General features: G+C 37.9%; 1 protein-coding gene across 1 annotated transcript in view; it reads right to left on the bottom strand.

The window, feature by feature from the left end:
* Positions 1-2,124: 2,124 nt before the first annotated feature.
* The window catches only part of CWC27 (CWC27 spliceosome associated cyclophilin), a 356,917-nt gene continuing 340,807 nt past the window's right edge, over positions 2,125-18,234 (bottom strand). Inside the window, exon 14 of the mRNA XM_069096408.1 lies at positions 2,125-2,142. Coding sequence (XP_068952509.1) covers position 2,142 — 1 coding nt within the window. The 3' untranslated portion in view covers positions 2,125-2,141. The remainder of the gene's footprint in view (positions 2,143-18,234) is intronic.

Below are 18,234 nucleotides of genomic sequence, written 5' to 3'. Positions count from 1 at the left end.
AAAGCTGGTAACTCCTTTTTGTTACAAGGGTAGTTCAGCTAGCTGGAGTTTGGAGTGCAGGTTGTGTATATAGAGAAATGATTCTGATAGAGAAACAATGCATCAATTAAAAGACATCTTCCCCCCCGCCTCAAAATGTTTTAGTCAACAAATATTTATTAAATGCTTACTGTGTGGCACCTTCTTTTGAAATAAAGCTTGAACAGAAAAAGATGAGTGCTATAGCAGGGCTTCCTGAATTTGGCAGGGATTTAAATCAGATGACCTCTAAGAGCTCTCCTAGTTCTAACATTAAGTCTCTGTTATAAGCAAGAGACCACTCTCCAGGCTCTGTACCTCATCTAATCCAGAGAGGCCTCTCAATTCAACTCTATTCCAATTGGCCAGTGTGTATTTCACTCCTCTTTCTGCCTAGACTCCTGCATCCTCTGGACTTCTCTGTCCCAGCAGCCTTGTCACTCTGGCTAGCCCTCTGCCCTGGCAGCCCCTTACTATTATTGGTAAGCTCTTCCTGCAACCTCCATTGGAGAAAGTTGCCACACTAGTCTTACTCACTCCTTCACTCTTGTTCCATCACCATCCCTGACTCCAGATTTCTCTATGCCCCTAAGTGACTACCTTCTCTCCCTGACCCTCTGCTTTTTAGTTCCCTTTTGTGGGTTATTTTTTCCCCGTTAGAATGTTGGTTTTTTTTATTTTTAATGCTTTATTAACTTCTGATTTACATCATTCATTTCCGCCAGATTTTGAGTTACAAATTTTCTCCCCGTTCTTCCCCTACCTACCGCCCCAAAATAGCAGTCCCACAGGATATCCCCTCCTCCTAGAATGTTGTTATTGTTGCTGGTGTTATTCATTCTTCATTTTTGAAGAGGACCGATGACCTCACAGGTGACAGTGAATTGGATTTAGGTGAGACAGAGTCATATGCAAAATTGTCAGTCTCACTCTCTTGTCCAGAGTCATAGAAGTCCATTGGTAAGACAAAAGTTAAAATGAGTGGTGATGTTCCAGGATGCAGTGGATGACCTTGGTATCTCTGATGTCTGGCCAAGCCCCAAGCATCTGTTTCAGCCACCTTCATGGCCTTGGAATAAATTGTTCCCATCTTCCTATTCCACTGCAGGAAGTCTTTACATGCTTGGAGTAGACGCCCCCCCTAACACACCAACAGGCTTGAAGCCCATCAGTGACTCTAAACCTGGTTCATGCCCTCTGCTAAGAGGTTTACTGGGGGGTGGCCCCTCGGAGAGCATTAGAATATAAACACCCTGAATTCAGGGACTTTCTCTCAACTTGTATTTATATCCTCTGCATTCAGCATAATGTCTGGCACATAGCACTTAATAAATGTTTGTTGACTTGACATATATTAATTCCAAAATGTGAAAAGCAGAAGTCCTGTGACACAGAAGGGGGCCAATCACATAACCTTGTCCTCTGCACCTTGAATATTTGTTTACTTTGCTGTTGACAAAGACTGGGAGGGGCCTTTCTGAAATGTTTGCTCAGGATCCCAGGATTTAAACATAGGCTGCCCTTGACCACATATGAAGGACAGGCCACACATGGCCCTCTGGGGCTACCTGAGTGCACACATGTCAGATCAAGAGAAAAGAAGGTGTTCCAAGGCAGGAGTGGCTGGAAGAGTCCTGTTCCCAATATTTCAACCCTATGGTTAGGAAAGGGGGTATCACAGTTAAAATAGAGAGGGACAAGAGACGAAGCTCCTGGTATACATCCAGTGGAGTCCATGGCCAAGAAACGGAGGCAAGGTCATTGGCTGGAGCTCACCCAGCCCCTTGAGGAACTCATGGGGGAAAACAGGCAGAAACCTATTCGTGAGGATGGCATGTTTACAACCTCTTGGCACAGCCCTGAGGCTACAGAAGCAGCCAACACGAATCCCATCGATCTTATCTGCAAACTAGCTGTAGGAAATTCCACCCTCCCTGTGAGAAAATGTAGACTCTGTTTCCAAGAAGAGACAGCTTGCATTCACCAGGCCATCTCAGCTCCCCACCCCCATTTCATTCTTCTAGCTGAGATTTAGCAGAGTAAAGGATGAGACAGAGTAATGCTTACCTAACCTTCCTCTGCCACAGGCTTTGGATCTGGTCATTCCTCAGATTGTGAATGTCTCTGTTTTGAGATAGAAGATACCCAAGGGAAGCAATTGTTAGTCCCAATCCTCAACATCACTATAAAGATCACAGGGAACCTCTTCTCAGTCCTTTTAAATTTCTAGGGCTTCTTTCATTTTTATGAGTCTAAGGCAGAATGGGATTGTGACTTAAAAGACAAAATATATGAGTTCAAACCCTGGCTCTTCTACCTACTTCCTCTATGATCTTGAGCAAGTTACTTTACCTTTCTAGGACTCAGTTTCCTCATCTGAAAAATATGAAGGGTGGATTTGATGACCTCTAAGTTCTCTCCTGGGTCCAATATGTCATCATAGCCTGGAAAAATATTGCACCTTCAATCCTTGCATACTTCTCCTATGCTCTTAGCACGTCCTAATCCAAACTGCAGTTAGTGTATATAGAATACATTTATATAAATCATAGTATCATTTGCTTTATATTTTGATAATGTACTTATGTAATGTTTATTACATTTATCTGTCCATAGATCATATCCCCTTACTTAGACTGTAAGTTCAGTGAGAAAAGAGGTGTCATGTTTAAATTTTGTACTTCTCCCAGCCCTTAGCACAGAGCTCAGCACAAGTAGGTATTTAATAAATATCTGTTGAACAAATGAATCATTCACAAGCAATTGATCCAAATTGATCCAAAAAACTCTCTCTCTTTCCTCATTCAACCCTCTGGCCCCCTCAAACCAAATCCCATCTGCTGCTTTGGGAAGAGTTCCCAGAGGTTTGGGTGAGTTCTTGAAGGTTGCTTTCCTTTGTCTGATGATAACCTTTTCCTGTGATGTCTGCATTGAGCTCCCCAAGGGAGATAATATAAAAAACAGAAATCCAAAATACCCCCCCCCCCGCAAAAGGCAAAGAAAATTAATTGAAAACTATCTTAAGTGACATTCATGTACAGAAGGAAAGTATAGGCAGCGTGTGTAGATCATTGGCTTTTAACATTTTAGCTTCTAACAGGGAGAGATCATATTATATATATATATATATTATACAAATATAATATATATACATACACACATATATGTATAATTCGGTTGCCTGGAGAAGTTCATCAGTATTGTACATCGATTTCATGATGGCATGCTCACACAGGTTCTAGATAATGAATGATGCTCTCACACTTTCCCAGTGACCAATGGAGTGAAACAAGGCTGTGTGCTTGCTCCCAGGCTTTTTCGCATGATGTTTTCAGCTATGTTGTCAGACACCTCCAATGAAGATGAAAGCAGCATCAAGGGAAGCTACTGCACTGATAGTAAAAAACTACAGGCCAAGACTAAAGAGGAGGGAGAATTGGTGCATGTTTTTTTGTTCACAGATGATTGTGCACTGCGATGTAGCCTCTGAGGCTGAGATTCAACAAAGTATAGATTGATTCTCTGATGCTTGTGCTAATTTTGGCCTAAAAACACTAAGAAAACACAGATTCTCCATCAGCCACCACCACACCATCCATACATGGATCCATAGGTTATAACAAATGGAGAAACTTTGAATGCCGTGGATCGTTCATTTACCTTGGCAGTATATTTTCCAGGGATATACACATAGATGATGAGGTTGATGCATGTATTGCCAGAGCTAGCTCAGTGTTTGGGTGACTGAGGAAGTGTGGGAGAGAAGAGGTATTCGAATACCTACCAAACTATAGGGCCATTGTGCTAACCTCAGTGTTGTATGCCTGTGAAACCTGAACAGAGTGCCATGCCAGGAAACCGAATTGCTTTCACTTGATTTGTCTTTGGAAGATTCTGAAGATCACCTGGCAAGATAAGGTATGGGACAATGCAGTCCTTTCTCAAACTAAACTGTCAAGCATTTAAAACTCTACTGAAAAGAACACAATTCCAATGGGCTGGCTACCTTGTTAAAATGCCAAACACACATTTGCCTAAAAGACTATTTTACAGAGAACTTGCACGAGGCAAGTGCTCACATGGAGCTCAGAAGAAGCAAGAGAAGCATACCCTCAAGGTTTCTCAGAAGAATTTTAAATTGAAGGTGTGACATGGAAAACACTGGCAAAGAGCCAGCCAGTATGGTGTGCCCACATCAGAGAAGGCACTGTGCTCTGTGGGTGAAGCAGAATTGCAGTAGCTCAAAAGAAAGACAAGATGTGCAAATTTAGAGACATCTCCAAATGCCAACCTAGACAGTTTGTACCCGACCTGTGGCAGAGCCTCCTGAACACACATTGGTCTGATCGGTCACAGCTGGACACACAGGACCTTAACCCCAACATAGTGATGTCATTGGAGTCCTTTTCGAGATCGAAGGACAAGAACCAACCAATATGTGCGTATTGATAAACACACACACATATGCACACACAATGTGTGCATGTGCTCACACCCCTATATGGCTCTAAGCACACTGCTTTGGCTCCTAATCATGAAACAATGAGCTCCTCATTGCTGGAAGCTTCCAAGCAGAAGCAGGAAGACCTCCAATCAGGGAGTTTATAATTCCTTCCAGAGATAGATAAAGCATTTATTAAGCACTTCATGCCAGGCATGGTATTAAATGCTGAGAATACAGATACAACAAAAAGAAAACAGTCCCTGACCTCAAGGATCTTGCATTCTGATGGAGGAAGACAACACATTTAAAAGTCAACTGGAAAATAAGCCAACTGAAATGGGGTGAGGAGGGGAAAGAGAAAGTTCTTCTGTGGGCGAGGTAGAGATGTAGTCTGGGCAGTGAGCCATGGAACCAGGGTAGAGATGAGCATGGCTGGTGTGGGTACTTTCTCAAATGCAGGGTTTTTCTCAGATATATTGAATGAGATTTTCCTGGATGACACCTATGACTTCAAACTCTAAGCTCCCATGATTCTGTGAAAGACCAAGCCTTATAAAGACGCAGGAAAACGCGGTGCTGGGCACCCGCGTTGGTTCTCGGTGCTCCTCTGAGGGTCCTTTTTCCCATGTAATATTGAGATCTAGTGCTCTTAGAGAACCTCCTGGAAATATCATATGTGCCTGTGCTTCAGGCCTCTTTCTTTTGAATCAAAACCTATTTATTCTGTGCCCCTTTCCTTGTAGAAATGAGTTCTCAACAATCCACTAGCTAAGGTATTCTGAGCACATATCCATGGGTTACCTTTCCTAGACACCATTTGTATTTTAACTTAGGTGTTCAATATCAGAGACCAAAGGAATGTGTGAAAGAAAGATCTCCAGAATCCCCTGGGTCAGGGCCCATGCCCAGGAGAGAGGGTATTTTGAGCAAAGGCTCTTTGTAACCCTTACTGGGCCATCCCAATAGCTATGAGTGCTGTTGAAAACACATTATTTTACAGGTGAGGAAACTGAAGCACAGAGAAGTTAAAGTGACTTATCCAGGTCACACAACTACATAAGTATTTGAGGTAGGACTTGAACCCAGATCTTCCTGATTCCAAGTCTAGTGCTTAATATGATGGCCAATAGAACACCTGATGGGTTGAACTAAATAAAAATAAATAAATAAAATAAACTTGGTGTTTTATTCAAGAGAGAGATTTTTTAATAGAGACTAGACTATTAAGGATCACAGGATTTAGAAATAGAAGGAATCTTATAAATCAACTTGTTCAAACATGTAATTTTGAGGGAATTGAGTCCCTGAGAGATTAAACAATCTGTCCAACATCACACAGGTGATAAGTAGCAAAACCCAGGCCACCTGACTCTAGACTTTATGCTTTTTCCAATATACCAAGGTTACTTAATTTCTAGTTCAGCACATAAATAAAATTATAACAAAAATGACTCATATGATAAAAATAGAATTCTTAACAATAACCCTAAAGATATGAAAAACAATTTATTTCTGAAAGGAGGAATGGAATTGGATGACATCTCCTTGGCCCAGTTTGGGCTACTTTGAAATGAGGTCACACAGACATCTCAACTCGTAGCCAAGAGAAGAAGAAAGGGGAGGAGAGAAAAAAGATGACTTCCATCTCCCTTGCCCACCAGAAGACCAGAGAAGTTAAGGACTAGGATGATTGCTACTGATTCACCAAGGAGAAGAAAAGCTTTAGAAAGCCTTTGTTTTCCTGTCTTCTAGAGCAGGGAATGTCAAAGGTCACCTCAAAAGGCCTGTATAATAAATTCTTGCTTACTGCTTCTGGTCAAGTCAGATCTCACACAAGGATCAAGGCCTGCTCAGCTTTCCATTTCTGTGACTATGAGGCAACCTGGAATATTGTCCTTTCTAAGCTTTACTCTGTTTCAAAGACAATGGAGAATTCAAAGGAAAGAATTGGTTTTTGATTAACGGTATTCTACTCTATGAAAATAAACAGAATGACACTTCTTCAGCACAGTTAACAGGATTGTTGGGGCCTCCTTATGACTCTGACTGCAGCTCAGTTGTAAAGGGTCAGATATTATTTACCGTCCTGCCCCCATCCTGAACAGTTAGAAGGTAATGAATCAACTATTAATTATGATATTGTCAAGGACCAGCTAAGCAAATTGGAGAGGGAGAGAAAATTCAAATGTGAATTCCAATACAAATTATTTTTTAATATGTCCAAGTCACTAGAGCAAGAGGTAAGGTGACAAAGATGTGATATGGTACCTGCCCTCAAGGAGACTTTATTCTACTTGTGGGATATAGCAAGTGCAGTGTTACACAAGGTAATTTGGGGAGGAAAAGAGCAAAGCAATAATTATGGGGGATTCATGAAGGAGAGAGCATCTGAATTGGACTTTGCGGGAAGATATGGATTCTGAGAGAAGCTTTTCTAACCCCAAATCCAATATCCTTTCCACTATGCTCTGCCACAAAGTGCTTATCTGCTATACAAAAAGAGGGTGATTGTCTGGTATTAGACGTATATGCCAGAAATATCAGTGGTAGGACTAGGTAGTAGTGACAGAAGCAGCAGCAGCTTTGTGAGCTCTCAACCCAGAGATGATGACTTGGCATCTGGTCAGAAACTACAAGGGACCTCTATCCTAGCACTGGACACAGGACCAGAAGCTATTTGGCAACTCCATTAACTATACATATTTCTAGTCATAGTTCAAGGGAAAAGAGGAGTTCAGTCAAAAGGGAGTGGGAACCCAGAGGACAACTCTTCAATAACCTCATTGTTTATACCCATTTCTAGGTCATAGTTTAAGGGCAGAAAGGAACACTTTTGGTCAAGGGAGAGTGTAAGTCCTGAGGGACAGAATCACTTGTGGTCCCAAGGGATCAGAGATCCTGAGGAACAGTATCATTTCTGGTCCCAAGGAAGGTGGCACCTTGAGGAGTAGTATCAAGTATAATCCCAAGTGATAAAGGATCAGAGTATAGACCAAGAGAGCAGTTACCACACCTCTCCCCAGATCACACTACCTCAGAAGCACTGAAAGCTTCCAAACCCCTAGAACTAGCTTTGAAAAGAGCAGTGCAAAAAAGTCTGAAGCTTTAGAAGGTACCCCTGACTCCCACCATGCTGAGAATAGAGCCTATCATTAGCATAAAGTCCAAAATCAAGAAATAGGGTGAAAAAATGAGCAAACAACAAAAAAGGAACCTAACCACAAAAAAACTACTACTGTAGTGACAGGAAGAGTAAGAAACAAAACCAGAAGAAAATGAGGTCAAAACAGCAACAAGCAAAGCCTCAAAGAAAAATTTGAATTGAATAGAAATACAATAAAAATTCCTGAAAGAGCTAAAAAAATGTTTTTTTTTTTTTTTTAAAGAAACCAAGAGTGGTAGGGGAAAAATTTAGGTAAAGAAATGAAAGCAAAGAAAGAAAATTATGTAAAAACAATTAACAGCTTGGTAAAAGAAGCAAAGAAAATACTGAAGAAAATAACTTAAAAAAACAGAATCAGTCAAATGGAAAGAGAGATACAAAAATTCACTGATGAAAATAACACCTTAAAAAGTAGAATGGCCAAATAGAAAAAGTGGTACAGACGCTCACTAAAGAAAATTATTCTTGGGGCAGAGTCAATATGGTGGTGTAGAAGCAGGAAAACTCTATTAGCTCTCTCCATAACCACCTCAAATATCTATAGAATATGACTCTAAACAAACTTTAAAGCTACAGAACCCACAAAATGACAGAGAGAAACAAATCTGCTGGAGGCAGCCCATCAAGTTAGCAGGAAGGGTTCATCACAGTGTGTTGGGAGCAGAGCCCAGGCCCAAATGAACCTGCAGTTTTAGCCTCAGGGCAGGCCCAACCAGCTGTGGCTGGAGGGACTTTGGGAGAATGGATCATCAGCAGCTGTGGCAGTTTCGAGAATTATCAACCCATAAATGCCAAAGGCAAAGTAAAAGGTCAGTGTGAACTTTGAGAACAGGGGGACCAAGAATGTGGTATGTCCTCTGCCCCTGGAGGGAGAAGCAGCTGAGGCACTTTGGCCATGCAGCCATTACCATGTGGCTGCTTCAGAGCTCCTGGCCTGCAGGTCGTAGGGGGAACAACCAACCATTCTGAGGGGTAATCGCTCTTGCTTTAACCTTCTTGGAGTTGGATCACTCTCCTGGGGGAGGTCCTGGGGTGTGTGACCAGTGAGCCAGAGCCTGTGGAGGCTTCTGAGATGGCATCAAACTAATAGCTCTGGCAGCTGTGAAAAAACCAGCGATTTGGGACAAAGCTCTCCTCTCTGGAAGCAGAGTTCTACTGTGGCAAAAAGCTCAAAAGTCAAGTAATTGAGTGGCAATGTGAGCAAGCAAAGCAAGCACAGAAATCTGACTTTAGATTCCTTTTGCTGGGACAAAAAGGATCAAAGCATGGAATGGCAGGAAGACAATGAAGTCAGAACTTCTGCACCAAAAGCTTCTAAGAAAAATGTGAACTGGTTACAGGCCATAGAGGAGCTTAGGAAGGATTTTGAAAACCAAATAAGAGAAGTAGAGGAAAAATTGGGAAGAGAAATGAGAATGATGCAAGAAAATCATGAAAAGAGAGTCAACAGCCTGATTGAAGAAAATAACACCTTATAAAATAAACTAACTCAAATGGCAAAAGAGGCTCAAAAAGTGGATGAGGAAAGGAATGCCTTAAAAAGCCAAATTTGCCAGATGGAAAAAGAATCTCAAAAGCTCACTGAAGAGAATGGTTCCTTCAGAATTAGATTGGAGCAAATGGAAGCTAATGATTTATGAGAAATCAAGATACTACTAAACACATCCAAACAAATGAAAAAAAATAGAAGGCAATGTGAAATATCTCATTGGACAAAACAATGACCTGGAAAAAAGATCCAGGAGAGATAATTTAAAAATTATTGCACTACCTGAAAGCCATGATCAAAGAAAGAACCTAGAAATCATCCTGCAAGAAATTCTCAAGGAAAATTGCCCTGATGTTTTAGAACCACAGGGCAAAATAGAGGTTGAAAGAATTCACTGATCACCTCTTGAAAAAGATCCAAAAAAGAAAACTCCTAGGAATATTATAGTCAGGTTCCCAGATCAAGGAGAAAATATTATAAAGCAGCCAAGAAGAAACAATTTGAATATTGTGGAAACACAATCAGGATAACACAGGATCTGGCAGCTTCTACACTGAGGGATCGAAGGTCTTGGAATATGATATTCTGGAGGTCATAGGAGCTGAGATTAAAACCAAAGTCACCTACCCAGCAAAACTGAGTATCATGTTTTAGGGGAAAATATGGTCATTCAATGAAATAGAGAACTTTCAAGCTTTCTTGATGAAAAAAAAAACAGATTTGAATAGAAAATTTGACATTCAGATACAAGAAGCAAGAGAAGCATGAGAAGGTAAACAGGGAAAAGAAATCATAAGGAACTTATCAAAGTTGAACTATTTACATTCCTACATGGAAAAAATGATAATTGTAACTTATGTAACTTTTCTCAGTACATATATATATATATATATGCATGTATACATACACATATATGTCTATATAGAAGGTATACAAGTATACATAGACAGAGGGCACAGGATCAATTGAATAGGATGGGAAGATACTTAAAAGGTAAAATTGAGAGGTGAGAGAGGAATATAATGAGAGGAGATGGGGAGAGACAGAATGGGGTAAATTATCCCATATAGAAGAGGTAATGGAAAACTGTTACAATTCAGGGGAAGAACAAGAAGGCAAAAGGGAACAAGTCAACCTTACTCTCATTGAATTTGGTTTAGGAACAGAATGACATACATACTAAATAGGGTAGCTCACCCTACAGGAAAGTAGGGGGGAAGGGGATGAGAGAGAGGATGATGGAGGGGAGGGCAGTTGTGGGGGAGGGTAGTTAGAAACACACACTTTTGAAAAGGGACAGGGTCAAAGTAGAGAATAGAACAAGTTGGGGGCAGGATAGGATAGAGGGAAATATAGTCAATCTTTCCCAATATATCCACTATGGAAATGTTTTGCATAGCTACACATGTACAACCTATATTTAACTGATTATCTTCCCAGTAAGGGTGGGTGATGAGGGAGGAAGGGGAATAATCTGGAATTCAAAGTGTTAAAATCAAATGTTTTTTTTAAAAGTGCCATTTAAAAAAAAAGAAAAGAATTCTTTAAAAATTAGAATTGGAGCAGTGGAAACTAATAACTCCATGAGACATCAAGAAAGAATAAAACAGTCAAAAGAATGAAAAAATAGAATAAAATGTGGAATATCTCATCAAAAAATAATGACCTGAACAGACCTGGAAAACAGATCAAGGAAAGATGATTTAAGAATTACTGGATTACCTGAAAACCATGATCAAAGAAAGAGACTAGACATATTTCAAGAAATTGAAAGAATCTACCAATTATCACCTGAAGGAAACCCCAAAATGAAAACTCTGAGTAATATTATAGCCAAATCCCAAAATTTCCAGGTTAAAAAGAAAATACTTCAAGCAGCCAAAAAGAAACCATCCAAATCATGTGGAACTACGGTCAGGATCACACAAGATTAAGTAGCTACTACATTAAAGGAGCAGAGGGCTTAGAACATGATATTCTGGAAGGCAAAAGAGCTGGGATGACTACAACCAAGAATAGACTACCCAGCAAAACTGAATATAATATTTCAAGGGAAAAAAGTGTATTTAATGAAATTAAATTTAAAATGCCTTTTGAGCATTCCTGAGGAAAAGATCAGAGTTGAATAGAAAATGTGACTTTCAAATGCAAGACTCAAGAAAAACATGAAAAGGTAAACATGAAGGAGAAGTCATAAGATTCAACAAAGTTAAACTGTTTACCTTTCTATATAGGAAGAAGATACATGTATATTCTAAGAACTTTATAATTATTAGTGTAGTTATAGGAGGATTCTTCCTGGAAAGAGTGTGGGAGGGAATCAGTTATGTTGGAATGATGTGAAAAAAATGGATAGGCAAGAAAGAGGGATTATCTGAAAGAAGAGGGAAGATACAGGAAATGGGGGGAAATTATCTCATGTAAAAGAGGCATGCAAGGAAGAGTTTTTACAGTGAAGGGGGAAATAGTGGGACACAGTGCAGGAAATTATTGAACTACACTCACTTCTAAATTGATTCAGAGAGGTAAAATGTCTGTGTGTATGTTTGTGTGTACACACATAATATAAATATACATATACATATATATGTATATATATATATATATATACTCAATTGATAGTAGAAATATATCTTACATAACAGAGGAGTAGGAAGGAAAGGGGATAAGAAAAATGGGTGGAGGTGATAAACAGAAGGGCAGATTAAAGAAGCCAGTGGTCAGAAGCAAAGCAGACTTCTGAGGAGAAATAGCATAAAAAGAGAGAGAAAACTATAAACAGAAGAAAATAGGACAGAGGGAAATACAGAGTTAGTAATCATGATTGTGAATGTAAATAGGATAGATGCACCCATAAAAAGGAAGTGGAGAGCAGAATGAAAACCAGAATCCAACAATATGTTGTTTACAAGAAGCACAGTTGAAACAGAGAGGCATACAGAGAATTTAAAAAGAGACTGGAACGGAATGTGTTATGCTCAGCTGAAGTAAAAAATGCAGAGGTAGCAATCATTATTTCAGACAAAGCAAAAGCAAAAATAGATCTAATTAAAAGGGATAGGTAGGGGAACTACATCTTGCTAAAAGAAATCATAGACATGAAGCATAATCAATACTAAACATATATGCACCAAATAGCATAGCATCCTAATTCTTAAAGGAAAAGTTAAATGAATTATAGGAGGAAATAGACAGGAAAACTATACTAGCAGGGGATCTCAACTTTCCTTTCTCAGAGCTAGATAAATCTAACCACAAAATAAATAAGAAAGAAGTTAAGGAGATGAATAGAATCTTAGAAAAGTTAGATATGATAGACCTCTGGAGAAAACTGAATGGGAACAGAGAGGGGTATATATTTTTCTCAGATGTATATGGCACCTTCACAAAAATTGACTATGTATTAGCACACAAAAATGCAGAAAAATCAAATACACACTCTTCAAACCACAATGCAATAAAAATTACATCAAATAAAGGACAACATAAACATATATTACAATTTAATTGGAAACAAATAATCTAATTCTAAAGAGTAAGTAGGTCACAGAACAAATCATAGAAACATTCAATAATTTCATTAAGGAGAATGACAATGAGACAACATTCCAAAATTTGTGGGATGCAGCCATAGTAGTACTTAGGGGAAAATGTATATCTCTAAATATGTAAATCAGTAAAAGAAAGAATAGATCAATGAACTGGGTGTGAAACTAACTAACAAAATAAAAACTCCCAATTGAACAACAAAATGGAAATCCTGAAAATCAAAGGAGAGAGTAATATAATTAAAAGTTTAAAAAAGGCCTAATAAATAAACCAGGAGCTGGATTTATGGGGGGGGGGGTACCCAGTGAAATAGATGAACCATTTGTTAGTTTGTTTGGAAAAAAATAAAGTACTAATAGCAAAAACAAAAAGGGTGAATGCACTACCAATTAAGATGAAATTAAAGTAGTTATCAGGAGTCATTTTGCCCAATTATATGCCAGTAAAGCTGACAATCTGAGTAAAATAGATGAATATTTGCAAAAATATAAAATGCCCAGATTTACAGAAGAGGAAATAAGATATTTAAATAATCCTATCTTAAAAAAAGAAATTGAATAAGTCATCAATGAGCTCCTTAAGAAAAAATCCCCAGGACCAGCTGAATTGAACAAGTGTGTTCTACTAAACATTTGAGGAAGAATTAATCCCAATACTGTAAGTAATAAACTCTTTGAAAAAACAGGTAAAGAGTCCTACAAAATTCCTTTTATGACACAAATATGGTTTTGATGCCTGAACCAGGGAGAGCAAAAACAGAGAAAGAAAATCATAGATCAATTTCCTTAATGAAAATCTATGCAAGAATTTTAAATAAAATGCTAGCAAGGAGATTACAGAAATATATTGCAAAGATCATATAGCTATGGTCAGGTGTGATTTGTATCAGGAATGCAGAACTGATTCAATATTAGGAAAACTATCAACATAATTGACCATATCAATAACAAAAACACTGTGCAGGAAATTATCAAAGCACTAAGGTACATATGAATCAGTAAAACTGATATGACGATCTAGTCTGACAGATTATATAATATACTACACCCATATTCTATTATATATATATATACTACACCCAAATTCTATTCACATTTTTGCAGTTATTGTCTGTATTGGTCTCCCAGGCCTTCTCACTTCATTCTGCATCAATATATATGTCTCCTTATGTTTTTCTTATTTCTTCATATTTACATTCATTGTTTTTTCCATTATATTTATACACCACGCTTTGTTTAATCATTTTTTCATTTCATTGACATCAACTTTCTTTCTAGTTCTTTGCTAGTCAAAAAGCATTTATTAAGAGTTTACTATAGGAGAGGATTCTGGGAAAATGGCAGAGTAGGTCAGGAAACTTTTGGCTCTCCAAATTTCCTCCACAAAAAAAGACAGAACATCACCTCAGAGGGAATGTAAAGCAGCAGAAACAAAGAAAAATCATGGTAAAGCAATTGTTCTCCTAAGACAACCTCAGAAGAGTCAGGAAAGACCCAAATTCTAGGGGCAGAGGTTCAGCCTGAGTGAAATGTAAACATCTTCAGGCCTACTCTGCAGAATCAACATACAACAAGCCCTGGGGGCAGCTGGGTTGGGAGGCTGCCTCAGCCTTAGAAAGTTTCATCTCACCGACAGTGAATAGCATGGGAGTCTAACACTGAGTAGGTAGAAGGTCCTTCCACTGTCAAGAGACAACAAGCACAGCTATGCCGCCAGATTCATCCTGGGCTACTACTATATGAGAAGAAGGAGCAACCACATACCTGGTGAGGGCAGTAGCAGAAGGGTGGAATTCACACTGACTGTGGGCACTTGAAGTACAGTGGAATCTCTGCTTTCAGTCCCAGGACAGAGAGGGCAGTTGTAGTTTGCAGCCACCAGACGGACCAAAGGGAGTAAGAACATTTGCAAGATGGGGGGTGGGGTGGGGTTAGCAATGGCTTGGTAGTGAAGAGGAGAGCCCAAGGTTGAGTCCCAAGAAAATAAGAATAAGAAGGACCTGAAGCTTGGGGCATCATTCCCTGTACCTTAGGACTAGAACTCCATTATACTAATAGTTACTAAAAACAAAATAAAACAAAAATAAATAAATAAAAATGAGTAGGCAAAGAAGAAAGAACCCAACCATAGACAGCTACTATGGGGATAGAGAAAATCTGGGCTCATATTCAGGGGAAGCTAATATTGCTTTATAAAGCCACTCCTTTTTCAACGAGAAATGTCAAATGGTCTCAAGCACAAAAAGAGTTCTTGGAAGAAGTTAAAAGGACTTTAAAATCAAGTAAGCAAGATTGAGGAAAAATTAGAAAACAAAATAAGAGTTATCCAAGAAAATTATGAAAAAAGTCAACCAACTTGAAATAGAGAATCAAAAACTTGAGGAAGAAAAATTTCCTTGAAAACTAGAATTGGGCAAAGGGAAGCCAATGATGCTCTAAGACAACAAGAAATTATAAAACAAAATCAAACGAATGAAAAATAGAAAAAATGTGAAACATCTCATCAGAAAAACAACTGATCTAGAGAACAGCTTGAGGAGAAATAACATAAGAATAGTCAGACTACCTGAAAAGTATGATTAAAAAAAGAATCTTGTAATAATAGTACAAAAAATTTTCAAGGAAAATTACCCTGAAATTCTAGAACAAGAAGGCAAAACAAAAATAGAAAATAAAACAAAACACTGATTACCACCTGAGAAAGATCCCAGGAGGGATATCAGGAATATCAGGACCAAGTTTTAAAGCTCCCAGGTAAAGGAGAAAATATTGGAAGCAACAAGAAAAAAGAAACAATTTAAATATCATGGAGCTACAGTGAGGATTACACAAGTCCTAGCATCTACTATTTTGAATGACCCTAGGTCCTGGAATATTCTATTTCAAAGCTCAAAAGATCTGGGGTTATGACCAAGGGTAACTTACTCAACAAATTAAGTATAATCCTGAATTTTAAAAATGGACATTTAATGAACTAAAAGACTTTCAGGTATTTGTGACAAAAACAGCAGAACTGAAGGAAAAATTTGACATATAGCATCCAGGGGAATTATAAGGTAAACATTAAAGACATATTATGTGGAACTCATTAAGGTCAAATTGTTTACTTCTTACACGTGAAAATCTTATCAGTACTTTTATGACTATCATTATTATTTGGGCAGTTTGAAAGAAAGGCTTGGGCTGAACTGAGTATGATGGGGTGATTCTAAAAAAATAAAACTGGGTAGAGAGAAATAAAAAGGAGTAATTAACTAATGCAAATAAGGCATAAAAGGAAAAATTGATACAGAAGAAGTTAGTAGAGGGGAGGGCAGGTAGTACTAGAACCTTACTTTCATTGGGAATGGGTTAAAGAGAGAAATATATGTATACAAATACATATGTATGTGTATATACATATGTGTATATATATGCATACATATATGGTATTAAAGTCTTCTAAATTCAGAAAGAAATAAGAGGGCAAAGGAATAGTAGTGTGAGGGAGAGGATAAGAGAGGGAACTCTTGGAGGGGTTGGTTGGAAGGAAAGGTAGCAGGTAGAAGTAAAGCAGGAGTGATGAGGGATAGAAAAAGGGTGAGAAGGATAGTGAGGAAAAATAGGAAGGAAGAAAATATGCAAGCTTAAAATGTGAATGTGATGAATTTACCCACAAAATGGAAACTGAGAGCAGAATAAAAATCTGAATTCAACAATATGTTGCTTTCATGAAATGCTATAAAAATGAGAGATAACCACAAAGATAAAATAATGGCTAGGTATAGAATTTATTAGGTAAAAAAAAGCAGGGGGAGTAGTCATGATCTCAAAAAAAGCTAAAGTAAATTTAAGAAAAAGAGAAAATTTGTCAGCAATATTATTTAATATTGTTTTAGACCATTTAAAATAACTAGACAGTATAAAATACCTGAGACTACACCTGCCAAAACAGACACAAGAACTATATGAATAAAGCATAAAATACTTTTTATACAAATAAAGTCAGATCTAAATAATTGAAGTAATATTTATTGCTCATGGATAGGTAAAGTCAATATAATTTTTAAACTAACAATTTTACTTACCTAATCTATTTATTAAATGCCATCCCAATTAAATTACTAAAAAAAAAAAATCTTACACAGTTAGAAAAAAATAGCAAAGTTCATTTGGAAGAACAAAAGGGTAGGAACTTCAAAGAAACCAGGGAAAAAAGATGTAAAGGAAGCATATTCATCGCTATCAGACCTTAAACTATACTATAAGAACATCGTTGGGTTTTTTGCCTTTTGTTGGAGGGGGGTAGGCAGGGCAATTGGGGTTAAGTGACTTGTCCACAGTCACATGGCTGGTAAGTGTTAAGTGTCTGAGGCCCGATTTGAACTCTGGTCCTCCTGACTCCAGGGCCAGTGCTTTATTCGCACCACCTAGCTGCCCCTTTAAAAATTTTGTTGAAGTATAAAATGGATAATTTTGATTATTTTAATTAAAATTTTCTTGTATAAATAAACTTATACAGCCAAGAATAAAATGAGTGCAGAAAATTGGGGAAAAACCTTCATAGACAATCTCTCAGATAGGATGTGATTATGTTGGAATCTGTGGTGTAGAAAAGGATGAGCTGGTTGATTTAGAAAAACATGGAAAAGAGTTGGACTATCTATCTTTTACTATCTATGTTACCTGCCTTCAGAGAAATGGATGACAAGTGGAAATAAGCATAGTACATGTATGTCTATAAGTGCATATGTATACATGTGTATATGTTTATAGATATCTATGTATATACATATAGATACATCCATCCATACATATACACACATGTGCTTAATTGTAGCTATCTTTAAGTCTTGGGGAGGAGGGAGCACAAAGTACACAGCTGAGAACAAAAGAAAACTACAAAGAAGCAAAGTAAAGCTGAGCAGCATTGAAAACAATGTGAACTATTTATTATGTAGATTTCCTTAAAATGGAAATTTATTGTTTTATATTGAATCTTTTCTTATGTTCTGCTGTGTACATGGCAATGTTTTTTTTCTTTTTGAATTTTGTATTTAAGTTTAAAATAAATTTCAAAATTTACAAAAAAAGTACAGTGCTGTAAACCTTAAAACACTATACATAAAAAAAGAATAAAAGCTAAAAAAAATAGAGAACCTACTATATTCCAGGCACTTTGTTAAGCACTGGAGATACAAAAAAAGGCAAAAAACTGTCCCTGCCCTCAAGAAGTTTTTCATGGTGGAGACAATAAGCCAACAAACATGTACAAACAAGCTATAGACAAAAACAAATCGGAAATAATTAAAAGAAAGAAAATATTAGACTTAAGAGGGGTTGGGAAAGTTTCTTTGTAGAAGATGGAATTTTAATTGGAACTTTAAGAATGCTGGGGAAGGCAAGAGGCTGGGATGAGGAGGGAGAACATTCCAGGAATGGGAGATATCCAGAGAAAACATCCATAGCCAAGGGATGGAGTGTCTTGTTCATGGAACAGCAAGGAGAAAAGTGTCACTGGATCAAAAAATATGTGGCAGGAAATAAGGTGTAAGAAGAGTCAAAAGGTAGGAGGGCGCTAGGTTATGAAGGG

The sequence above is a fragment of the Petaurus breviceps genome, unplaced genomic scaffold (assembly GCF_028583685.1).
Source record: "Petaurus breviceps papuanus isolate PSGF00001 unplaced genomic scaffold, PetGlider_PUasm1.0 229, whole genome shotgun sequence".
NCBI lineage: Eukaryota > Metazoa > Chordata > Mammalia > Diprotodontia > Petauridae > Petaurus > Petaurus breviceps.
This window is presented reverse-complemented; position numbering and strand designations above follow the sequence as displayed.